The sequence below is a fragment of the Penicillium subrubescens genome (genome assembly GCF_028828155.1).
Source record: "Penicillium subrubescens strain IBT 31985 chromosome Unknown utg000002l_segment0_segment0, whole genome shotgun sequence".
Taxonomy (NCBI): Eukaryota; Fungi; Ascomycota; class Eurotiomycetes; order Eurotiales; family Aspergillaceae; genus Penicillium; species Penicillium subrubescens.
In genome coordinates, this window is record NW_026643152.1 from 5,465,823 (window position 1) to 5,490,809 (window position 24,987).

Below are 24,987 nucleotides of genomic sequence, written 5' to 3' on the forward strand. Positions count from 1 at the left end.
CCCACCTGAGCGAGGCGATTGAGCCGATCTATCTTGTGTTGAGATGGGGTGTACCGTCATTCCTAGCATTCAGTCCAGAGGCATTTCCATTTCAAGACTATGGATCAGTAGTTCATGAATCGGAGTGAATAATGTGATTGGGGCCCGGATCCTAGGAACAGCACTAGGGGTAAGTGTTAGAGGAGCTGCCTGTTTGGTGTTCGATGAACCTCGTCTAAAGATTGAACAATGGCGATCGAATTAAAGTGCTTAGCCAGTCGCAGAAATAAAATAATCTTGGTTTCAAGTCTAGTCCCGACGGATACAGATTCCACTCGTGATCATGTAGCTTAAAACCAGCCCCGTTGCTTTGATTAAAGGATGCCGATTGGCTCCTGGACGAACTTTCCGCGATAATACAGTTTTTTTACTGATTAATCGAGGGCTTACCATGTCGATATTCTATGCTCACCTGGGATCCTATCCAGGAGGGTGTCCGAATTTATCCAAAGTGATGGCCAAAGGCTGAAGCATAACTGAACTCGAGAGTTGCACGGTTGTGTTAAAAAGCGCTACAGTTAAGACGGTTCCATTACTGTTATCTAGTAGACAGAGAGACCCAATACGTGAGAAATTGGCGGAGCGCACTGACAGTTGTCTAGAAGAATAGTTGAGTCTAATGTTAGACAATAGGCAAGGCAGGTTTTTGTTTTATTTCCTGTGGAAGTATAAGAAAGTGAGGATAGCGCATATGGAGCAGATGATTGCTGCGATGTTCGTAACGTTAGTACCATGAAAAACACCACAAACTTTAAATGCGAAGAGTTGTTTACCAAGACATATATTCATATGGTAATATCCCACAGTTTGGTTAAGAGAACCTGCAAGAATAGGCCCGATGAGCATACCAAATGTCCAGCTCATGTTGGTAAGGGAGTATGCCCTTGAAAATCCACCATTCGGTCCAAATATAGCGGGCTGTGTCTCCTGTAGTTTTGTAACAACACCTGCATTGAACGGTGTTAATAATTTGAAAAAGGAATATAGAATCGCCGATGAGAACTTACTAGTCATCTCAATAACCCCGCATCCCGTAAGTAAAGATCTTACAATGCCCAAACCAAGCATGGAAGAGATGTAAACGGCCTGGCCCTTCTCTCTAGAACCCACAAATGAGAGTCCATCCGGACCAGCGGTGCCTAGAATCCAAAGGAAAAATGCGGTGGCCAAGAATCCTATACTAGCGGGACCGTTCGTTCCAACCCGATCCTTCATCCATCCGGTGAGGGGGGAGAGGAACATTGTCGGCAGCTGCAGTAGCAGAAACATCAAGCTTATCCGAGATGTGTCCCAACCAAAAGCCCGCGTGACATGCAGGGGCAGAGTAGCATCAAAGCTGACCAGAGTAAGAGCATTGACTCCGTGACAGGCCATGGCAGTAAGAGCCTGAGGGTTGCTGAGCATAACCTTGTAAAAGTTTTGGTTCGAGGATTCGGTCGCTGTTTCAGTTGAATACAATCCTGTGTTAGCATTCTGCTGTAGAGTTTCCTCTTGTCTAAATTCGCCAGTTGAAGACCTGGACCTGGAAATAAGAGTAGAGGTCTCGTCTGATGGATTGGAATCGGATCTTGACCCATCAACGTCTTTTTTTAACCCGGCAGGACTTTCGATCATACCAAGTCGCATGATCATATCAATAACGAGGATGGCGATCGCTATAAGCCAGGTCGGCCAGTACCCAATAAGCTTCATGAATATTCCGGAGACCATAGGACCAACCAACAACCCGGATATGAAAAAAACGGAGATCACCGAAATGGCTCGCGACCTGTGTTCGGCCGCCACAGTGTCGGTTACTGTTGCAAAACCGATAATCCATGCTGCATTACCCGCGATGGCCTGGATTATGCGCCCAAGGAAGAGTACCGGAACTACAGCAAAATTAGCCCCTTCAAGATTATGAAAGTTAGAAGCCACGATAGCATACGTGACGTGGCAGTGGCGACAATAATTGTGCCCGCAATTTCTCCACCTAAAGAGAGCAGAAGAGGTCCTTTCCGTGATGCGTTTCGATCCGCCCAGCTGCCGATAGGTAGCCCGGAAAGAAAACACACCAAAGCGTGAATAGAAAGTACAGCCGAAGTGTTTACTTGTGCCTTGCTTGGGTCAATGTGAAGACGGTCTTCCAGTATGGTTGGTAGAATGGGGACGATGAAGCTGTACAGAAAGTTTTCTAGTAGATGTCAGCGTCATACAAGATTGCAAGTTTTCTCTCACAAACCTGAGAATAAAGCTAATGCGACACATGAGAGGATGAAAAAAGTCGATGAGCGCCATCGATATCCCCAAGGTTTTCTAATGCTGGAGGACATTTTTTTTCTCGGGAATTCCAGATGAAGCACGCAAACACAATCCTATACACTTTTTTGTCCAATTCACGTATCGATGGAGACGGCGAGCCCGGAATGAGTTGGAAGGATTTTCAAGTAGAGATAAATATGATCAGGGGAATAAGGAGGGTATCAGGAATCAAGGGTGAAACTGATGATCATGCATAACTCGGGAGGAATAGGACTAGTGGGGCCACCAAGGAATTAGTTTTGAATGACCATGATCGTCATGAACTATCCGTGCCCTTCGCTACGCTGCGACCCACCCATCCGCTTCCGCGTATGGGTGCGCCACCTTTTCATGCCCAATTTTCGAATACACCATGCGATTAATCAACCAAAACTAGCTAAAAACACGCAATTAACCCATATAGAAGAGCTCTCCGTTATCCTTCGCTTCCTTCGCACTATCCTTTGCACTCTGAATAGTCTCATCCGATAGTTGTGAAGGCTTGAAGCCGTACGCCTTCTCCGCTGCCTTATCAATCCTCCGCTTCTCTGCAGCGTTTTCCTTCTCCTTTCTCTTTTTAATTGACCGATTCGCATCACGAGCCCTTAGTATACCATCCTGGCTAAGCGGTTTAACCTGCCGCTTAGTATATACTCGACGTTGGGGGTCTTGCGCAGCCCGAACGCGCCAAAGTGAATCCTGCGTCATAGCAAGCTCCTCCAGCTTATCTAGCTAGTGTTTGAAATTTTTGGCTAAATTTCGCTAAGCCTTCGCTGAATTAACCTGAAGATCTCTTAATATCTTCGCGTGATTCCTCTCCAGCGCTTCGACAGTAGTGGGAGGGCTATTTTCCACGCTGGAAGATAGAAATTCTGGAGATAGTGTACGAATATACGACCGAAGCTCCGGTGCATATAGTTCAGGAGGATCTTGCTGATTCGCTAGATTATCCACAATCTGACTACCATTGACTAGGTAAATACCACGCTCTTTGAAAGATTGACGAATAATTCGCGGATTAAAGGCCTTTTCGCGAATTGGCCCGATAATCCGCAGGAAATCTGATTTCCCATACAGTCGACCACCCCAGAACGATAGCTCATTATTCGTAAGGCGAAACTGCTGTTTATAACTCAAAAAGGGCTTCCCATCAAGCGGTTGACAGAGGTGTGTAGAATACAGTAGAAATGCGAATAGTACGATCGCATACTGCTCGCATTTCTCCAGAAATTCGAGGGTAAGATGCGCGCCGTGCCCGTCGAATATAAGATATCGCTTCTCGCCTGATCGTAAGCGATCACCAGCAGTAGTAGTAATAAAGTAGCCTAGCTAAGCTAGTGCTAATTCATCAGAAATCCAGCCGTTTAGTGATATTGCAGTGCCTGTGTTAGGCGGCAGGGCTTCGCTACCATTGTACCAGGTTTCTATGAAGTTAGATCCGCTACGTTTGAAGATAAAGAGCGGATCTATTAGCCAGCCGTCAGCAGCGATACACTCAACTGCAGTGATAGTCTCGCCTCGCTTAGTTTTAGCTAGATCAGGGCAAGATAAGCGAGAGCCGATAACTTTCCTTGATCGCCCCTAGCCAGGCTAGAAGCCGCATTCATCGAAGTTGTATACTAGCCGTAGGGGTATATCATAGAGGAGAGTTGCTAGCTTATAGTACTAATGCGCAAGGAAGCCTGCATCTTCGGCTTGGATTCGCTTTAATTCCTTCGTCTTCTGCTTCACTGGGGCTAGCTTTAGATACGCTAGAAGACGTACTATAAAGCGATACGCCCACATCTTGCTAACCTGCCTCTCCGGCTCGCCCCCTCGTGCGATCGCACGATTCGCCCACGCTTCTATAATCGCTGCGGTAGGGGGAAGGTTCCAATCGCGCATTTTAGCTATTCAATTGATTAAGGCTTTCTCCTGGAATGCACGAAGGGCGTTTCTCTGCGAATCCTGCGGTGTAGGAGGCGATTTGGCCTTTCTGACGCGCTTCGAAAGGGTATCGCGAGACACGTCGAATTCACGCGCAATTTTGGAGAAATTTGGTTTTTTTTCGCGCATAGCGGCTGCGAAGGCCTTTGCCATACGTTCTTCGTTGAAATTAGCAGATTTAGGCATATTGGGTGGTTGAAGTAGCTGAATGTGTGGTGTATTCGAAAATTGGGCATGAAAAGGTGGTGGGCATGAAAAGGTGGCGCACCCATACGCGGAAGCGGATGGGTGGGTCGCAGCGTAGCGAAGGGCACCGATATCGACCAACCCGTCAATTCTTCTTCGCGCTGACGGTAGCCTATAGAATTCGGGAACACAATCATCCCCGATCTAGTGTCCAAGCGCGATTTCAGCTCCGATTGAACCCCACCTGGAGTGACCAATAGACTATGAAAAGGTGGGTCTGAATGTTGATATTATCGCTAGCCCCTTCGATGTGACTGTGATGCAGCCACGTATTTATTGACGGCATTACTTACAGTATATCAGTAAGGGCGGTCTAAAAAAAATTCAGCCTGGTCTGAATGTATATTGTATTAGGGCCCGATTTGGCCTTCTTCTCGCCATTCGACTACTTAACATTGCAATATATTTAGTAAAAAAATCAAGATAAATCGCGACAAGAGACCTGCCACCGAGTTTCATCAATCAAAGCCGTTGCTATGTCTTTTACATCCATTCCCATCCTGGATCTGGAGCTGACTAGGGATTCGGCGACCAAGCCCGAATTCCTCAAGCAGCTGCGCCATGCACTCATCGAGGTTGGGTTTTTATATCTGAAGAACGTGGACATCCCGCCGGAGTTGTTTCAGGAAGTCATTGAAAGAGGCAAATCCTTTTTTGACATTCCTCTTGAAGAGAAGTAGGACTCTCCCCACCTCCAGAATCTTTGTGAACATGGTTTGACATGTTTTCAGAAACAAACTTGATATGAAAAATGTACCATCTTTTCTAGGATATTCTGGTGTATCTGCCGAAATGACGGCCGGCGAGGTGGACCGCCGTGAACAAATCGAACTGTCGACGGAGCACCCCATTCCCGCACCCGGCTCGCCGCTCTACCACAACTTCCTTGCGCCGAACCAGTGGCCATCGGAGGATATCCTACCCGGCTTCCGCGAAGTCTACACCGACTATATGCGCCGTATGGGCCACGTGTCTATGTACTTTACCTCCCTCGTCGCGGAAGCCATCGGGCTCCCCGCCGACGCTTTCAACAAGTACTTCGACACAGATCAGCAGAACAAGCTTAAGATCCTCAAGTATCCGAGCATGGAGCCCGGAAATGTCGATGAAACGCAGAAAGGTCAGGGCGTTGGCCCGCACAAAGATAGCATGCTCACGTCGTACCTGCTACAGGCGACCCAGCACCACGGGCTCCAGGTGCAAAATATGCTGGGCGAGTGGATCGACTGCCCCCCAGTGGACGGCACCCTCGTCGTATCAATCGGACAGAGCATGGAGGCATTGACGAAGGGCGTGTGCGTTGCGACGACGCACCGTGTTTTGAGCCCAGCGGCAGGGACGGGGGCGCGCTTCTCGATGCCGTTCTTCCAGGGTGTGCGACTCGACGCCGACTTTGACGAGCTGGAAACAGTGGGTATTGGCGCGGTGCCGGAGGAGGTGCGCCGGCAGAGGCTGGAGGTGATTGAGAGGAACGGCGGACGCGTGGATGACGTCAAATTTTCGCTCAGAAAGGGAGCTGTGGTGAATAAGGTCGGAGAGGCGCTTCTGCGAATTAGGGTCAAGGCCTATCCCGAAGTTGGGGAAAGGTGGTACCCGGATATCCTGATGGCCGTCCGTGGGGAGTAGGCAAGGGCGCCAGATAGGAAGGGCTCAGCAGATAGGGAGGTGCTAGTGACGTCTAGGAGTCTCCGTCAAAATTGCACTGCCTTCCAGCTCGCCTGTGTGGTAGTACTTGTTTGAGCCTTGCCATGAAATTCCATTGTATTCAATGGCCAGAAGAATCCTTTTGCGCCCAATACAATCGTACTCCCGGGAAATGGGCTCAATCATTGGCATACATCGTGAATACCCTAAGATATCGTGCTGGGACCAACTAGGATTTCACAATTTGATTTATTTTACAATTAATCCTCAAGTCCACGCCATAATCCAAAACGTGTCCTCGAGGAATAATATAGGCAAACGAGCTCTCAGCAGCCTCAGCGGCCTGCCGCAAAACTTCGTGGTACAATGTACGGAGTACTACGTAAACCGATCCCTGTCCGCTTAACGGTATTGTCCTTGTCAGTACTGGTTGGGAAGATTGATTTACAAATCCTGAACACGAAATAAGAGCCAGATGATGTACCTAGGCACAATCTTGATATATGATATAGTAGAGTCGACTGGAGAATATGAACAATCCTGTATATTTGTAAACTGTTACCAAAGTAGAAGAAAGTAAATAATGATAATTGAACATGCCGAAGAAATATAGGTTCGTCCATTATTGGTCAATTCAAGATGAAGCGGAAAAAATGGGGGCAGGAAACATATGCGCCCACCTCCAATAATTGCCATAAATACTCCGTAGGCTCTTATCACTCAGATCACGGAAGCAATTGCCCGGGTGGCGGAGATTAGCGCCAAAGTCCACCTGTGGCCGCCAACGGAAGCAGACTGCGAGAATACTGCACGAGCACACAACCTCGCACGCAACGCGACTGAAAGTAAACAGCAAAGTGAATTCCCCGCCCTAGGCGCGAGTTCAACTCCGGGCGTCGGCGTTGCGACGGGCTCGGGCGAATGGTAAACAGCACCGGAAAGACAACTTCCAACTGTGGACCACTGGCCAATTTACTCGCCAGCTGGATTCTGCTCTCCCAGGGCCCCACACGAAGATGCTATATGATAGCCTCGACCGAGAGAAAGCATCGATACTAGCTCAGCTCCACACGGGACATGCAAGACTGAATGGATATCTTCATCGAATCGGCAAGATTGATGGTGATTTGTACGAATGTGGCGTCGAGCGCGAAACAGTCCCACATTCCTTGCTTCGATGTAGAGCATGGAAACCCGATGTCAAGATTGCCAGAGCCGGCATCACGTTTGCAATGGAGACGGGACGGCTGGCTCCTGAAGGGTGAGGAAGATCTGAACCCGAAATTACGCACGTGGTTACGCTATCAAATGTACATTTCCTACGGAGCAGCGCACACTAGCTAGGGGACTACATACGACCTTAGGTCGTGAACAGCCTGAGGAATTTTATTATTATTGTTGTTATTATTATTATTAAATACTCCCTACAATGCAAGCTTCTCGAGCAGCAGGGTTTGATCGGAGATAGACCGACGGCTTGGAAATACAAGCTGAGTTGAATGTGGAGCACCCGGCACATTCAACTAATTGTTATCGGAGGGCACGAGAGAGAATTTTCCATATTTTGACATGTCCGATTCAGATCGGCAGCCTCAATTTATCAAACTTCTCCAAATAGTGGGGTGCATGTAGATTTGAACCCATGTACTATGGAACTTGAAACGCAGGGAAAATTGTAATTTTCATTCTTCGTACGCTGCCGATTAGATCTTGAAGCGCGCAAAATGAGATCCGCTTAGCATCGTGCATTTAGCTTCTTAGACCGATCAGGACATGGCTTCGAGACACCGGCACGTCTTTTATGCTCTTTTTGATCGTCCGCCGGGTGCCTGAGAGCGAAATGAGCGTGAAGGCATAGTTAAAATAGCAGGTTTGAAAGGTGACAGTGCCCACGGCACTGCTGGCACAGGAAGCGAAGAGAGAAGAGGGAGACTGAGTCAATTGGTCTATCTAGAACAGGAAGACGAAGACGACTAGGAAAGAAGCAGACAGGAAAGGAAGAAGGCCTATAAAGGCCTAAAGCACAAAGCGAACGAACAGGCCTGGACCTGGCAGGAAATCCCCGGCCTGCTTCATGCAGGGCCAAAGAAGACGACAAACCCTGCAAACCCTCGAGGTCAAAGGGATCGAGTCATCAAAAGGTAAGTTTTATGAAATGGTGTAAAATAGCTAAAAAAACGCGAGAAATGGCGAGACATGCGAGAGATGGCGCCGTATAACTAGTGTGTTTTACTATGATAGCAAAAGTGCCTGTCTATCCCGATGGGTGGATATCCAACAATACACCATAAATTCTGCAAAGATGTCGTCATCCCGTATGCTACAATCGACTAGACTCTTGAATTGGCAATGCGATCTTTCTCTTTGCCATGTGCTTCAGCGCGTCCGCTACATCCAACTGTATTCCGCAAAGCCGCCGTATCGCATCGATTCTCTCGTGTTCCGACTTGAAAGTCTCGATGACGACTTTCTCCCCACAACCGACTTGCTTCGTCGCGAACTTACCAGCAACGGCGTAGCGCTCGAGAATCCCACTAGGACCTTTGACTACCTTAATACAAAACAGTTTTGTATGACCGGGTCCATTCGGCATGGTGACCATGCTATAGACAAAATACTCGAAGTCTTTGTCGGTGTACTCCTCCAACGTGAAGTAAGATATAGTTCTCCACGGAGCAGTAGTGGAATGACGCGCATGCAACCACCAGCCACATGGCGCGCAGGGATTTGGTTCAAGTGATGACTCTGTGTTGTCTCCCGGGATGAGTCTGTACTCCTCCGGTGGAGTAAACGAGCCGGTTATGGCGCCAGCAATGAGCGGGACAGGTTTAGACAGTAATGACAAATTATGGATCCCGCCAAACCCAACATCGACCAAGAAAGGAATCTTGTGGCCAGGTACAGTTGCCAGAAGGATGGTATGGCCGATGGGCGTGAGAGCTGGAGTGCCAAGACTTGTGTTCCAAATGGCGTTATTGCGGGTCGCGGTTGCGATAGCTCTGCAGTACATTTTAATCGACAAGCTTAAATAGACGACGATGTCCGCAGAATACTGACCTATATCCAAGCGCACGAAGAATCCCTCTGAAGAAAAACCCGTGGCCAAAGCAAACGGTGCCGTATCCTTTCTTTTCGGTCACGAGCCGCTTGAACACGTCTTGCTCCTTCCAGCAGATGCGACCTTTCGCAGTACTTCATTGAGTGTTAGCAACTTATATTTGAAGTGATGAGCAACGTACTAATGATCCTCAGTGTTCTCATAGGGAAAAGCGATAATATGCAGCCGCATGAGCTTTTCCAACGTTTCGAGATTTGGCTTAAAATCCACCCACTCGCTCTCCGCTCTCCAAACAGGTAGAGGTTGAAAATTGATGGCTTGGAGATACTCAACCACCTGCGATGCGGAGAAAGGAGATGGACAGTGCTTTATGGGCAACATAGAGCAGTTGAAGGGTTCTCGACACGACTCAACCTTGTCGGCGGAATCATCCCCCAGCTCAGACATATTGGAGGACGGTAAAAGGATCAAGAGGAATAATGTCGAGTAGCAATTAAAATAATTATGGAGAGTTCGCCTCAGGTTGACAATTGGATGGCAGAAAGCAAAAGTTTATAAGAAGACAAATCATGCTGTGGATACTGCGAACGTGAGAAGATTGGAGAAGGAGAAAGCGTAGTCTGCCACCATGATTGTCAAGGAAAGGTTGTTTACAAGACTGAATAGTGAAAATCAAGGGAAAGAAAAACGACCTAGCTCAAGCTGTTCAAGATTAAGTTTCAGGATTGCCATACAGGCACTGCCAAAGTGTTTTCTCAAGTCGACAGGTCCGAAAGTCCCACAGGATATAAATCATCTGTACAGAAAGAGAACCAGCAATCGGGTATACTGATGTGGATAAAGATCGACCTTTTGTGTTCGGAAACTACGTTGTGGGTCAATATTTGCATGCGCTACGGAGTAAATGCTCTGGTGTGATAGAACTGGTTTGAATATCCTCAGCAGTGGGCCCGGGGACCCACTCCGTATGCATGCAGATTGTGGAAAGAAGAAAATAGCGGTGAGGGATTCAGCCGCAGCCGAGTTTTATGAGTCGAAAAGGAGAGGTGGAGTTAGTGAAGAAGGCTAAGAGCTTTGCCTCGTCCAAGATCCTAGCGTCTCCGATTTCCCCTAGCGTAAGATAACTAGTTCATCTATTGGGGGATGCAAATACTTATGAACCGTCACTGTACTCCGTATAAATATCTTTGTTCGACCGATATTTCACGCCCAAGGGGATCATACCTAGGTATATCATTGCAATGGGCGAATCATTTGAATATTCCGTGTGCAAAGAAGCCTCCGCCTTCAATTGGAAGCAGAGCGCGTCTTTCACCGATACGACGCTTCAAATATGCCGCCAGGTGCGAACCCTTCTAAGTAAAGAGACGCGGGTTGTTTTAGACGGTCAATCTTTGGACTTGAGCTCGGTTGTGGCCGTTGTAAGGTATGAAGCCTGTGAGCGATTAATCCCTTCTTTCTATGCATGCTAATCTGCTAAAGACACGGTTATGATGTGGCCCTCACCGACAGCCCAGAGGTCCACCAAGTATTGAAGAGAAGTGTAGATCTTCTGAACGAGAAGCTCACCCGTGGTGAAATCGTCTATGGTGTCAACACCGGTTTTGGGGGAAGTGCAGATAGCCGGACTAGCAATTATGTTGCTCTGCAAAAGGCATTGATCCAACATCACAATGCGGCAGTCTTACTCCCAATTGACCGAGGAAGGGAAAGCTCTCACCTTACCAATTCACATTCCATGAAAAGCCACAGCATCCCTGTACCGGTTGTCAGGGCTGCGATGTTGGTTCGATGCAACTCCCTGCTCCGCGGTCACTCAGCCGTCCGACCAGAGGTGATTGAGTACATCTGCACCTTCTTGCGGAACTCCATGACCCCAGTGGTTCCTCTCCGGGGAAGTATCTCAGCCTCGGGCGATCTAACTCCACTTGCATACATCGCTGGAGCGCTGGAGGGTAACCCCGACATCTCAGTTCACAAAGCGAATGGAGGAATTGTAGGTGCTGATGAAGCGCTCACCGAGCTGAATCTGAAGCCTCTGGAGTTTGGTCCAAAGGAGGGACTTGGACTATTGAATGGAACGGCATTCAGCTGCGGCGCGGCAAGCTTGGTTCTTTTCGAAGCCAGTCAGCTGGTCCTCTTATCCCAGCTTCTAACAGCTATGGGTACTGAAGCCATGCTGGGCATGATATGTAACTATCATCCATTCATTGCCTCGACACGCCCCCACGACGGACAAATCGAGGCTGCGAAAAACATCTTCAATTTTTTGCTTGACTCCAAATTGGCCACGCCAGCTGGTCCCGGACATGACGGACTCGCTCAGGATCGTTACGCTCTTCGAACATCGACGCAATGGATTGGCCCCCAGATTGAAAATATGGCTTTAGCGCTAGAGCAGGTTCGGGCAGAACTTAACTCGACAACGGACAATCCTCTGATTAATCCGGAAGATGGCAATATCTACCACGGCGGCAACTTTCAAGCTGCAGCGATCACGTCCTCTATGGAGAAAACCTTGAGCGCCATGCAAATGATTGGCAAAATGATTTTCTCGCAGTGTTCAGAGTTGCTCAACCCTACTTTGAGCAATGGCCTTCCTCCAAACTTGTGCATGGATGATCCGAGTCTGTCGTTCGCTTTTAAGGGCATCGATATCAACATGGCATCCTACACGTCTGAGCTCGGTTATCTGAACCATCCTATCAGCAATCACGTTCAGTCAGCGGAAATGCACAACCAGGCCATCAATTCACTGGCATTTATCGGCTGCCGTTATGCTGGTGATGCTGTCGAAGTTCTGTCGCTGATGACAGCGACCTACCTCTACGTCCTGTGTCAAGCTGTGGACCTACGCGTGCTACATGCAGAATTTGTCAAAGACGTACGCCCGAAGATCGACGACATGACAAGCAGTACTTTCCCGGTCGCCCCTGCTAATATCAAGAATATCTCGGCGACAATGTGGGAGGAGCTTATGCACCAATGGCGCCGAAACAGCACCAGTGATCTTTGCGATCGTTGTGTGGCAGCTGCAAATGCCTCAGTCGGCGCACTCCTTGATCTCCTTCCTGCGGATGTTGGAATCTCTCAAGAAGGAAACGCTCGGCAATGGAAGAGCAGCGTCGCTGTTGCCCTGCAGCAGAGTTATGAAACTGCTCGCACCAAGTTCCTGGCTAACCCCACAACAAAGACATATCTCTGCAGCTCGTCCCAAAAACTGTACAAGTTCGTTCGAGAAGATCTGAAGGTGCCACCTCACAGTGGCATTGATGCCCACCCAACTTACATCAGAGAAAAGTTCGAAGGGAAGGAGTGTATCGGCTCGCAAGTGAGCAAAATTTACACGGCGCTGCGGGAGGAAAAATTCAGAGACCTTCTGCTCAGCTGCTGGTAGTGTTTTGTTTCGAGTCTTGTTTTGCGAATTCTTACCTGTTTTCTTGGTCCCACCGGTGCTAGCAAGCAAGCAAGTCTTTTATTGGTTACCTCTACGCAGTCAAGGGGACAGTGTGTATGGTTTGGCCGTAATGGGTCACCTGTCGCTACGGTCTTATGCGTAACGCATTAGATCGTAGCGGCAGATAGGGCCCAAATGAGCCGGGCCAAACTAGGATGGTGGAGGGGACGGTGGTGGAGCCAGTAAAGACAGTTGAGCCGGCGAGCCTGTCTGGAACTGGTGATTGAGCTTGTATAAGTCTGACGTATTTTGTCGTGAAATACACCCTGAAAGCCTCCGAGGTCCATCTCCCGAGCGCTTGAATTTGGTCGTCGAGGATCCCACTATCGTGTGCAGGTTGAGCCGCACCCTTCCGAAAACTGTGGCCTGAGTAGCCGTCCGTCTGTAACCCAAGTGCTCTCAGCTCAGTAGATAAGGTTGAGAGGAAATTGTTACGATTAATTATTCTTCGGTGGAAGGAGAACAGCGGGGCGTCGGCCCCCTTGGGGTCCAGAAGTAGTAGTTTCTGAAGCGCGTCTACCGGGCACGCTTGGTCTCCTGACTGAGAATGGCTGTACAAAGCGTCATGATTGCAGCCACGACATAGATCGGGATACTCATCACTTGCGCCATCAAAGACGTCCATCCCATATCTCGAAGGATAGACGGTGTGAAAAATGAAGTTGCATATCCCGTGTTCAAAGCACCCAGATACATGATCGTACTATTTAATACGTTAGTAAAATTCTTTATGACTTTTTGATTCACATACCCTAAGTAAATCTTTTTGTCGCTCAGTATTCTGCGTGTGGCGACCCCGGCCCAGGTGATCCTTGCCGAACGATTGCTTGTTGAATCTCAGACGTGTAAGAAGAATCGTACGTTCAGTCTCGCTCAAAAACCAAGCTTTCTCAGGCCAATCCACAATCAGCAATTTTGCAATAAGCGCAAAGACTATGGTGGCGATCCCTTCGAGAATAAATATCCATCGCCAGGACGAATATCCTCAAAGGCCCTGCATATAGGACATTCGATACGCCAGTAACTAAGTCCATGTATGAGAATCAGATTGCTTGAAATCTTGCAGGAAAAAACCTTACCCCGCTTATTGCTCCTGATAGAATACTAGCAGTGAAAAAGAGCGTCAACCGCCACTGGAGCTCGAGGCGTTTGTAGTACATTGAAATCAGATAGACACAGCCTGCAATTTTGTTAGTGAGCACTTCGTTTCAATTGAGAATTACATACCTGGCAGGAATCCGGCCTCGAATAATCCGAGCAAAAAGCGGCAAGCTATCAAAGCAGACCAGCTTTGGACAAAGCATTGGCCAATGGTCACGCAACCTTTCTAGATCAGTATGACTGACTCTGTCAAATCAAAGATAACGAGGAAAAGACATACCCCAAGCCATCATAATTCCACTAATCCATGTGGAAGGAGCTAGCTTCTTCATGATCAGGTTGCACGGAGCCTCGCAAAGAATATAAGGAATGACAAAGATGAAGAGCGTGTAGTTGTACTGCCCTGCCCGCCTTTCATCTTCAGATCATGCTCAAGGCCTTGCACACGTGCATTACCAATGTTAATGCGGTCAAGAAAGGTTAGAAGATAGAGAAGCTTAAGAACTAGTACAACGCGTAAGTCGCACTTTCGAACCACCTTCAGCTCTTTGGCAGCAGTGTAAATGACCGGAGAATCCCCTCCCCCAACGTCGTCAACATGGATATGTTCCAATTCCAATTTATTATCCAAAACCATCTCTTCTAGGATCCGATATCAAGTAAACCGTATATAAACGAACGGTCATGAAACCAAAAAAGAGGAGCAGCAGCCTCTCTGGATGCCGATTGATTTCCTCAAATTTGTACGAATGTGTCTCGTCTTTATGGACAGCTTCCAAAATATTGCCTGACTAGACAACAGTCGTGACGATGCCTTTGTCAATTTCCGATTGTTGGAAAAGTCACATATTCAATTGCCGCCGCTCACTGCCGAGTATGGATTAAGGTGTACTCAATTAGCTACTGTCCGTGCTAATTTACCCCAGAATTGATGCCACGGACACGATACCAACCCCACAGTAACCCCGCTCATGAATTATCGTTCAAAATCGCGGGGAGAGCAGATATAGCCTATTGGCGCTAGGAGGAAAGTATATTCGAAAGGTTCGGAAAGTAGCTCGGGAACTACCCGCGACTACGGATGTGGGGAATTGTAAGCAAGTTCACCTCGAGGCAGGCTGGAGAGTATCCACCTGCTATATACAGCACACTATTATTATTATCGAAGTATTAAACTGACGAATAAATAGTATCAGACTTCCCGAATGTCGATATTACGGTCCCATTTTCACACTTACCCAGAATGCGGAGTTGTTCAAGTACTTTGAATCGAAAGGTTCAGGCTCTCCATCTTGAAAATGCCGCGAGACTTTCAAATCTCCAAGTCTCCCGAGTCATCTTGTCTGCTTCTTACATCTCTCTACCTCCGGTCACAATCCATCTGTTACAACACTCCGAGGGCGAATTTGCAACCGATGGCGAGATTTATACTAGTGCCTTCACCATTTTATCGTTCTGACGACCTTTTGACTTGGCCTCTTGGTCTGTTCATGGGTGGAATCGGCGCTGCTAAAGCTGCCACTATCACAGTGCTTTTCTGCGGTTCTGTATTTTTGGGGTTGGTATCGTCACTGGTGGTAGCTATGGTATTGCGGTTGACTCGTTTAAGGAGATTGCCACTGTGTCGGTTTAGGAAAGAATGCGCAAAGCCTCGATGCATTAGTTTACTCGCGCAGCACGACAACATAGCAACATCCACCGTTTTAACCTTCCACCTCGCTCACTTGCCCACCATCAAATAATCCTTCTCCCTCTCAACAACTCATAACTTAACTTGTGGTGATCCAAACAACGACTTACTGAGAGCCATTCAAGTCAACCAAGTTTCATACGGTACCGTGTTTCACTCCCACATTCATCTTAGCATGAAGCGCGTCGTACTAAATTCAGATGAAAATCACAGATCCTGTCAACATGCCACCTCGTCTTGGTCGAAAGATGTACGCCGAAGCTGCCACGGCAGCCAACCTTCCCACTCTTTTGGTCGGACAGGATCACACGAAATCCACTGCTCTCCACAGCCTCTATTTCCTGGGCCCTCTCTCTCGATGGTCTAATTTTCTACGGGCTGTCGAAGCAACGAGCAAATCTCAGAGATGGAAACGAAGAGTGATCAAGTAGACCGAACGCCTCGATACAGAGAAAGTGGAGGTCGGTGACGAGCACGGAGTTCAGGGCCGCTTTCAGCAATCACTAGGCACTTTGATGGGGCATATCTTCGAAGCTCAATCAATCGACCTACGTTTTGCCGACTTCAAATGCCTAGGAAGCCCATACACTGGTGTACCTGATGTGATATTGAAGAACAGCAACAACGAGCTAAAGGTGATAGGGGAGCTGAAGGTACCCTGGATCGAGCAACACAAGTTAGCTGATGTCGACGATGAAGACGAGCTAAGACAATTGCTCGCCCAACCGATTAACTACATGCAAAGTCTGAATTGCATGTATGGGTTTTTGAGCACGTACGATGAGACTATTTTTCTGAGACAGGAGCTGATCAACGGGGTGTGGGAAGTATCATATTCCCCCGTGATCCAAGGATCTACCAGATATGTCCCATCCAAACCTACGAATGTGGTAAGCTCGCCGGTTGTTTCAGTCAAGCAGTGTTTTCTCTATGTTGCCGGTCTTGCAGTTCATCAGGGGCCAGTTGCTAACATTACGCCAAAATCTGAGTGGTTCATTGATTAGGAGTAGTTTCTGGGCAGATGATCATCAAAAGTTGCAAGTGAAACTCTGAATTCTTCCTCGATAAAGTTAGTTATAGAAAGTCTATTCCCACCTCGAGTAAAGACAGGGATCAACCAACGTGGTACCATTTCAAGCAACTAATCGTTGGAAGTGGAGGGAGAGGGGAACATGATGCGAGACAATCTAGATATTAATTGGACGCCTCAAAATACAAACACCTAGATCTATGAGCTTTGCCGACATGACCCTCTCCGAGATGGCGGCGCTCCGAGGCATGTGATCGTCAGGTCTATGCCAAAGGGATCCGTATGGATTACTCAACTAGATCAGGTGGTATGAAGTCAAAGAGCCCCTAAAGAAAGATTGTATGCTGACTCCGGATCAACGCTCTCGCGTTCCTTCCGATTTCAAGGTAGACCAACCTTCCCACGTTTATGGTTGTCAGCGGCCGGTATGTTGTAGGCATCTGAGTAGTACGAGCAAGATAATTACTAACAATCACACCGCGGTAGCTTGCTCGCTGCTTAACGACTTGAAAAGGAGGGGGAAGGGGCGCGGGGAAAATTTGCACGAGGTTGAGCTGCTGATTGAGTCCGATACTTACGGAACACGGATCTGTCAACAGCGTCTTGCTAATGGTGGTTGTGGGGTTTGTGAAGAACCATACAGAATGAGGGGTTCATGGGAGAGGATCGTCATTCTGATAGGGGGTCATGAAGGCGGTCTTTGACTCTGTAGAGCCTGTTGAGAATCAGGTTGCAATTCTCGTTTTCACAAAATCGGATGTAAGTGAGCTGAAGAATGGCCACAGCTTAGACATTGCTGTTATAATTCAGGTAGATGTAGAAGAGCTCGGCGGAAGTAGTTGGCTGGTGATAGCGAACTTTCACTGGATTGCTACACCCTAGGCACCGAGCTTGACATTGGAATCTGCGGGATTGCTCCAGGCCAGGAAGCCAGGGCTTTGGGTGTTGGCTCGATTGTAACTGAGAGTGGACTAGTAAGGCATGCATTCTACTGCTTCTGGCAAAGGCGGGTACTTTCGTGTCAAAAGGCGTGGGTCTAATCACAGACCTCTATCAGTGCTGATTTAGATGACGCTGGTGAAGATGTTGATTGGGAACAGCGTGCCCTATCGCGAGGCATGAAGCTAATGGGAAAGACACGCAGAGAACATGTACTGGGCGCTGACCTGGCGAGGGAGCTGACGAGGAAAAGAAATATCACTGTTTATAGTGAGGTGGTTGGTGAACAGGAAGAGCGTGGGCCAAGTCTCCGCGCTTAGCTTACCAGGTTATTATTCTACCTACTACGTGGAAATATTAGGCACTCATAGGGCAAGAGACCCATACTGAATAGTGGTACAGCTTGGTTGTGAAAAGACCGTATCAAAGAATTCCCCGGAACTTTCATGAGTAAAAGAGGGGAGTACCTAGAAATCACATCGATGCCTACTGTAGGCATCGCCATGAACATTAGGTATCAGCCACTAGTAGAAATCGGTGCCTGCGGCATCAGGCACTACTTGGCCATCAACACCATATAAAGTGTCGGCGTCACGCTCGCGTTCGGCAGGTTCTGGACCTTCCTTCTTCTGACTCAACTTTTTCTGTTTCCTTTTTACCTCAATCGTCTCGACAGCCGTACCCCGCTTCCTTCTCACATACGATCCCTCTCTGAAATTTTACCCATAACAAAATGCATAGCGCCCCAAGTTCCACTTTCTGGGTCCCTGAGGGCACTGAGATCACTACTGAGGCCAAGCCCAACCAGCAGTTGCCAACTCGGACATGGATTATCACCAAAAAGCTCAAAGAGCTGTCCTTTTTCATGACGCAGCAGGATATCAACGATGGTCATAAGCCTGGATTCGCTGCCGCAAAGTTTCTCTGCCACCCGAAGGACGACCCAAACAAGCTAGCATTTATGCGAATTTATCGTCAAATCCCTATCTCTGGCTTCGAATCCGCCCCCTCTAGTATCCGAGCTAGCCAGGCAGTCCCGCAAAAGCCGAATAGGGAGTTGGCGGCATTCAAGGAACTGAAGCACCTGGCATGTCCTGTCGTTCCCCAACTCCTAGGTTACCAAGAAGGAACGCAGGGAGATAACGAGATCGTCCCCGGTGGGTATGAAATCTCGATTGTCTGGGAGAAAGTCCCGGGAGAGCCCCTGTCTCAGGACTATTTTTGGAGTCTCAATGAACAGCAGCGCGATAGTATCCGCGAAGAATTTCGCCGGGTCTACCGGTAAGTTCATATCCTCAACCACTATCTACAGATATTTTGTTGAGAGGCTAACTATTCAAATAGACAAGTTTTGCGTTCCGGTTTCAAGCCCTGTATGGCCACCACCTCGAAGCTCATATATGATGAGTCTACTGGAAAGATGTATGTGATATGTTTTTTTCCATGGTCGAAGATTCTTAAGCGGGCACTGACTCTCATTCTCATTTTTTGATAGGCACATTTGCGGGTTTCGGATGGCGGCTCCTTGTGATACAAACCAACAAATTCGGAAAGCAGACTATGTCATGTACGGATTGGCTAAGCGATCTGACCGGACGGATTGGTACAATGACGCCAGTGGATGGAAATGGTAACGAAAGGGGACACTATTGAGTCGGGAAATGCACATCCATGGTGTTTTATGATTAATAGACCTAGTCTTGCTCAGTTGTCCTTTGACTAGAAGCCAAAACTTATTCACTCCTGGAGATAAGCCATGATATTCTTCCTCAGTACTGATGGATCTAAATCAGAGGAGAGCAACACCAATATCCCCTCCTCTCCTACAGTACTACAGTAAAAGAATATGAGAAATCTGCTGAGCAACCTTAGGCTGAATGAGCTTTTCATTGGCCTATCGTTTCCTGCACGTTCCTTCTCTAGCTGCTACCGAGGTCCCCCCGTCTTCCTTGAAGCAGCCGATGCTAGTGGCGGAAGCATGTAGTCCACCATAGTGTACTGCACTTCTGAAAGCAATTGCATTCACATGCGCCGGAAATTAGCAGGGGCCGGGCTTGCACCGAATTAACATAGACGAGATCATGCCATGCAGGATCAACAGCAGCACACCGTAGACTGGAATTCACGCTCGGACGTGCAAGAGTGATCGATCGCCAGGCGGTGAGAAGAGATCCTGGCTTCCTTCATCGACATGATACGAGGCCCAATGGATCAAGGACTGCGCTCGATCAGATAAACGGACAGGGTTTATTCCTCGCTATGACTATGCGTGTTTCACAGGGCCAGGGCCAGACGGTGGCACTCCAGATTCGAAAGTCGTGTCAAACTGAATTCATAGCCCTCATTACCAGTTCACATCACTGAGTTGGAGCTTGCGGGAGCGGAAAGCAGAACGGTTTGCACCGGACTTGTCGACCCGTTGATTGGCAGGGATTCGCTTTTCAAAACCTAAAGTTTCATCATCAGCAATCTATCCAAAAAAAACCTCGAATTCTCTGTGCGGTGGCAGTTCTTACTCTCAGCAACTTCGGGTTCATTCGCAGCCTCGTAGTTCAGAACCAAGTTCTTGATACGCTGTTGTTCTTCCCGATCAGCTTGTTGCTGACTGCGCATAGCAACAGCAAAGCTAGAATCGGATGGAAGATCAATAGTGCGTGTCTATACGTTGTTAGTATTTTGATCACCCTACTGCTAAGATTTTTGGGATGTTGGTCTGACCTGTTGCTTGTTTCCCTTCTTCGTCATCAGCGAGAAAGCCATGGTCTTGGTGGGCATTGGTTCCGGTGTGGGCGATTCAGTCGAAGACTCAGTGGCAGGGTTCTCACGAAGGACTCGCTTCATAGGCAAGGGAATGTCGAATACGCCCTTACGCTCAAAACGTCTCGAGTCCATACTCTCCGCCATCATCTTTTCGAATTCACGATCGAAATCGGCCTCGACTTCTGGGTCGCGCTCCTCTTCTTGACGCGTCACGACGATATGCTCGTCTTCAAAGTCGCTCTCGTCATTTGCGTCGATGTATGGACCGGATGCCTTTGACGTGTAAGTAAGGTGTATCTGGGAAAAGCCAGTTAGAAAGAGAACATACCTCGGCTTCATCGCTAGACTCCTGCTCATCTTCGATCTCCGGCATAGCATCATCCTCTAGACCCTCGTCAGACGAACTACTCTCCGCATCCTCTTCGTCAAGCTCAACGGGTCTCTCGGAGTCCGGAACGTTGTAATTCTGGGCAACTGCATCGCTGAAAATCCGGGTAGCCTCTTCGGGGTCGGTGGCCAGTTTCCACTGGGGCCGTAGACTGGAGTACGTATCCTGAACCAGGAAATCGACATCCATCGGCAGAGGGTCCTTGGTGAATAGGTAATACTGGAAGAAAGTCAGGAAGAAATCCAGCTTTTTCTTCGCAGAACCTCGATCAAAGCAGTGGCCGCACGTGTCAAGAAGTGTGCACGCCAGACGAAGTCGGAAAAAGTCATCTGGGGTGTCCAGTGGACTGATCTTCCCAGGGACGGGGGTGCCGCTTTCGTGACCGAATGTGATGATGCGGTACAGAGTATCGAAAATCACGGGTGAGTCAATCATCTTATAATTGTAAAGTTCACCCAGGTATTTGACTTCCGCGATTCGCTTCTGGTTGAACTTGAAATCATTCAATTCCAGACCCAGCGTAATCTGCTCAAGCACATTGTCGACGATGCCAATCACGAATCCCTGGTGGTAGCGGTACAGAGCACTAACAAGGATTGCCAGGAGATGAATGCTGCCGTACTTGACCTTGACTGGCTTGCTGAAGACACGCTCCAGGATATCGACGATCTCTTGCTCCTCCCAGTGGAGTTTGCGGATGGTTTTCAGAATCTTGGTGTAATTGCGCTTGTTCATGTCGAGATAGATCAGTCGTCTAATGTACTGCTCCACGGGGGTACGTTCCTTCTGCTGGATGGCCGGTCTTGGGGGCGGATCGACATAGTAGATGGCATTCTCAATGACCATGCGTTCTTGCTGAGCCAAGTGCTGCACTGTCTTCTTCCGACTTAGAGTCTCCAAGAAGGACGCCATTCGGGGCGATGTCTCCGGGTTGCGAAGCAGGTAACGACCACAGTTTTCCAGCAGATTACCGATAATCTCGATGTTCATGCGGGAAAAGTCATCCAGCGAAACTCTGAAGCAGTGGAAGATGATGTGCTCAGGAACCACGCCAAATTTGGTCAACTCGGCCAGATAGCGCACATTGCTCATGCGTACCTGACCCAGGAACTCCTTTGACTTTCGTCGCTGCAGGCTTCGGAACTCTTCATCGAGATACGTGGTCAACCCCTGCGGAATGTCGGGCAAGTATTGTCCAAGAGTAGCCACCAGTCGCGAGTACAGAGGAAGCAGATCAATACGACCTTTCGGAATATCCGAGACAGCCTTCACCAATCGGTTGCGGGAAGCCTTGGAGTTGACAAAGCAAAAGTCCAAAGCGAACTGGTCGACCTGGTCCTTAGTCTGCAGCTCAGGGAGCTTTCCAAGTAGAGCATCGACCTGGGCGCCGACAGTCTTGCTAGCAATTGCCATTGACTGGTCATCGGCATCTGCTGCAGCTCTATCTTCTGAAGGCTCAGGCTTCTCTGCGGCAGTCTCGGAATCTCCTTCTGCCTTCTTTTTCCCGGTCTCTTCACCTTCGCCCTTCTTTTTCTTGCCATCTTCAAGAAGGACCGCGGGCACCTTGCCTTTCAGATCGACCAAGTTCTCGTAGAAGCGCCGCTCCTCCTCATCCTCCCAGATGCCAGCGCCATCACCTTGACCACGTAGATAATCTGTAGTTTTGACCAGACCAATGCCACCGCTACCACCAGCATCAGCGGCCTCCTTCTCGACCAGATCAGGCATCTCAGCACCCAAGGCCTCACACAACACCTGGGTATTGGCCACAAGCTTCTCTAGGGTCTTTGACTGCTTCTCGAAATTTGACTGACGATCCTCAAAGATCTCGCCGCTCTTCACGTAAGCCTCAGCATTACGGCGGCTCTGCGATGCCAGCGCCTTCTGGTCACGAACCACATGCGCCTTGACGTCATCTAGGTAGCGACTCAAGATATTTCTAAATCGCTGCTGCGTCTTCTCCGGAACCAATGGCGGCTCTGCCTCTGCAGTAGCATCAGCATTACCCTCTGCATTTTCTTGTTCCGCACCGGTAGACCTTGATGTCGCGCCATCGGCTTCCACAGTCTTCCGACCGTCCTCCACAAGCTTCGTACCAAGAATATCCCAGCTAAAGCTTTTCACGAACAAGACAGCAAGCGGCAAGTTGGTATGGTCGCGGTCATGGCCCAGTAAATCCTTGAGTACTTCCAGCGGGAAAGGTTCAGCCTGTTTCTCCAATTCCTTCAACGCGGCGGCAGATTTCATCGCCCTCATCGGGACCAGATCTGGAAGCTTGCCCGTTGTAGCATCCTTCCTTGCATCTTCCGGCCGCTCGGTATCATCCAGAGTTCTAAGAACACCGACAAGCCACAGCTCCGTGACAACGCGAAGGAGAACCCGGTGTCGCGACAAGCGCTCCTTTTCCTCCCGCTCGCGCATCTCCTGCGGAAGAGCCTTCAGCGACGCCTTATCCATGGAGCTCATGCCCCGGCCGAGAAGCCATCCAATCTGCCTCGTGAACTCCGCGGGACCGAATCGCTGGTGCAGGGCGCAGATAATCTCCACGCCGGCCGCGATCTCCCCGGGCGACTTGAGCTTGCATAGTCCCTCATAGCAGGCGGATATGATCTCGGATAGGTACTTGTGGAGCGAAAGGGTACGGATATCGGTCAGGAAGGTAGAAAGGGCGGAAGCACTGATGCCAGTCCGGAGGCGCTTGATAAAAGCCGTATTCTTTTTGAGAGCCGAGTCGAGGGATTTGCTGACAGGGAATACATCTGTGTGCGTAGCCAGTGTGGTCAGAATCAAAGAAGCGGCCCTTATCATTGGAGTATTCAGTTTCGAAGGGGAAGATCGTCATACCGGTCTCGCCTTCCCAGGCCCTCTCGTTCAGATCACGAAGCTCTCCTGTAAAGCGAACAAAGTCAGTTAAGTGGTCAGAGAGAGACAGTGTGGCCTGGCTGGCGCAATACTTTTCTTCTGGCGATCCATGGCTGTGTGTGCGTTCGGAGCCGATTCAGTCGCGGGGTCCTCTCAGAACGTCCGAAAGGGGATTGCAGGAGTGACGTGAATGCCACATTGGGGAGAGATAGGCGATCCAAAATGAGTTGAGAGCTAAGTGGAAGCTCGTAGGTGGTCAGGAAGCTCCTTTGCGGTGGTCGTGCGGGCGGGATGGCGATGAGCGGAGCAGAGAAGGCGGGCTGGTTTCTTGTAAGGCGGTGCGGAGGTTGGAAGATGATCCCGGCAGTCCTACAGACTCTACAAGCATCTTCTCTTGATTGTCTTCTTCTTTTCTCTCACTTATCTGATCTTTGATAAGCTTGTATACTATCTACTGATATCAAGTTCGAAAACTCAATCAACTCAATTTGATTGATGAAACACTCAAGCAATTAAGAGCGCCTTTTTGCATGTCACCGCGCATACTGTCATCACCGCTAAGGACCCCACTCTTTCCAGAAGGTCCCTCGAATAATTACAATCACTCGCTGAGCTGATCCCCACTATAATAAGATACGAGCCACTATGATCGTCTGGTGAGCCCAGCTGCACGAGACTCTTAAGTTGGTTTCAGTGACTCGATCCCGTCTCCGTAAATCCAGTCTCCCGTCCTATATCAGCATGCTCCAACAATCGTTCCTGCAACAGATGTTTCTGGTCCTCCTGGCTCCAGCTTTGGCGACGATCGAATCTTGGTTTCCAGGATTGGTCTGACTCTGCATCCTGATTCGGATCCGATAGTGGATGGGAGTCAGTAGAGGAGAGACTTTGTGGTTGTGTTGCAGATGCCATGGGTTCTCGAGTCCGGTCTGGGAAGGGACCCTGTTGGGCTTGAATGGTAGATTGCATTGTGATTGGTTTCGATGGGGGGAGTTTGTAGTAGTAGTCTTGAACGATGTGTCGGAGTTGATTGCAATTCAATGAGCACTGGCAGGGTTAGGAGAATGCTTTTGTAGGAGATATCGGAAAGTTGATGATGGTTCTAGATGCGGGGTTGATGCTTGGGAGGCGGTTCGTCCAGTGGCGACACTGGTGACGATGATGTCGTGGCTTCAATCTAAATTCAATCCAAACGGGTTGCATGATCTTTCTCATTGGCATAATAAGCTTAAAGTCCATGAAGCTGACTTTATTTAATGGGCCGCTGACTATGAACCAGAGAATACCCGGAGGAGTGGCATGATTATACAGCCCTTTTCGAATGAGCAATTCCAAGTCACCGAGTCATTCATCTTCTTAGTTCTTCCTTTAATATCTACTAAAAATCATCCAGCTGAATAAACTTTCCATAATATGCACGACATATCACACCTGTAATCGGGGACGCTCGAGTGACGCAAAGGTGGCAAAAGGGAGGGTCAGTGAGCTGCAGGGTAAAATTTGCGATAGCTATCAACCTACGTGTAACTACACATTGGCTCTACAAAGCACAGATGAGTAAATAACA

At 48.7% G+C, this 24,987-nt stretch overlaps 8 protein-coding genes across 8 annotated transcripts; 3 read left to right on the forward strand and 5 right to left on the reverse strand.

Annotated features, from left to right (window-relative positions):
• Positions 1-690: 690 nt before the first annotated feature.
• N7473_003308 (MFS transporter) lies at positions 691-2,351 on the reverse strand (the record flags this gene model as incomplete). Its single annotated transcript, XM_057149248.1, has 5 exons — positions 691-746; positions 813-986; positions 1,047-1,910; positions 1,967-2,212; positions 2,261-2,351. The coding sequence occupies 5 exons, from the start codon at positions 2,349-2,351 to the stop codon at positions 691-693; spliced, it is 1,431 nt and encodes a 476-aa protein (XP_057012902.1).
• A 2,498-nt stretch (positions 2,352-4,849) lies between these two features.
• N7473_003309 (isopenicillin N synthase family dioxygenase) lies at positions 4,850-6,384 on the forward strand. The gene is made up of 2 exons (XM_057149249.1): positions 4,850-5,167; positions 5,223-6,384. Exons 1-2 carry the CDS (start codon positions 4,968-4,970, stop codon positions 6,115-6,117), a joined length of 1,095 nt encoding a protein of 364 aa, XP_057012903.1. The 5' UTR covers positions 4,850-4,967; the 3' UTR covers positions 6,118-6,384.
• Positions 6,385-8,455: 2,071 nt separating this feature from the next.
• On the reverse strand, positions 8,456-9,640 carry N7473_003310 (uncharacterized protein; the record flags this gene model as incomplete). Its single annotated transcript, XM_057149250.1, has 3 exons — positions 8,456-9,134; positions 9,193-9,327; positions 9,375-9,640. 3 exons carry the CDS (start codon positions 9,638-9,640, stop codon positions 8,456-8,458), a joined length of 1,080 nt encoding a protein of 359 aa, XP_057012904.1.
• A 748-nt stretch (positions 9,641-10,388) lies between these two features.
• N7473_003311 (L-Aspartase-like protein) lies at positions 10,389-12,965 on the forward strand. The gene is made up of 2 exons (XM_057149251.1): positions 10,389-10,619; positions 10,676-12,965. Exons 1-2 carry the CDS (start codon positions 10,435-10,437, stop codon positions 12,588-12,590), a joined length of 2,100 nt encoding a protein of 699 aa, XP_057012905.1. The 5' UTR covers positions 10,389-10,434; the 3' UTR covers positions 12,591-12,965.
• A 201-nt stretch (positions 12,966-13,166) lies between these two features.
• N7473_003312 (uncharacterized protein) lies at positions 13,167-14,083 on the reverse strand (the record flags this gene model as incomplete). The annotated part of the gene is made up of 3 exons (XM_057149252.1): positions 13,167-13,353; positions 13,878-13,977; positions 14,032-14,083. The coding sequence occupies 3 exons, from the start codon at positions 14,081-14,083 to the stop codon at positions 13,167-13,169; spliced, it is 339 nt and encodes a 112-aa protein (XP_057012906.1).
• A 4,060-nt stretch (positions 14,084-18,143) lies between these two features.
• N7473_003313 (uncharacterized protein) lies at positions 18,144-19,044 on the forward strand (the record flags this gene model as incomplete). Its single annotated transcript, XM_057149253.1, has 3 exons — positions 18,144-18,691; positions 18,755-18,832; positions 18,906-19,044. The coding sequence occupies 3 exons, from the start codon at positions 18,144-18,146 to the stop codon at positions 19,042-19,044; spliced, it is 765 nt and encodes a 254-aa protein (XP_057012907.1).
• Positions 19,045-19,754: 710 nt separating this feature from the next.
• On the reverse strand, positions 19,755-23,531 carry N7473_003314 (regulator of nonsense transcripts 2; the record flags this gene model as incomplete). Its single annotated transcript, XM_057149254.1, has 6 exons — positions 19,755-19,858; positions 19,927-20,068; positions 20,129-20,443; positions 20,499-23,317; positions 23,403-23,447; positions 23,513-23,531. The coding sequence occupies 6 exons, from the start codon at positions 23,529-23,531 to the stop codon at positions 19,755-19,757; spliced, it is 3,444 nt and encodes a 1,147-aa protein (XP_057012908.1).
• Positions 23,532-24,110: 579 nt separating this feature from the next.
• On the reverse strand, positions 24,111-24,389 carry N7473_003315 (uncharacterized protein; the record flags this gene model as incomplete). Its single annotated transcript, XM_057149255.1, has 1 exon — positions 24,111-24,389. The coding sequence occupies one exon, from the start codon at positions 24,387-24,389 to the stop codon at positions 24,111-24,113; it is 279 nt and encodes a 92-aa protein (XP_057012909.1).
• Positions 24,390-24,987: the final 598 nt, after the last annotated feature.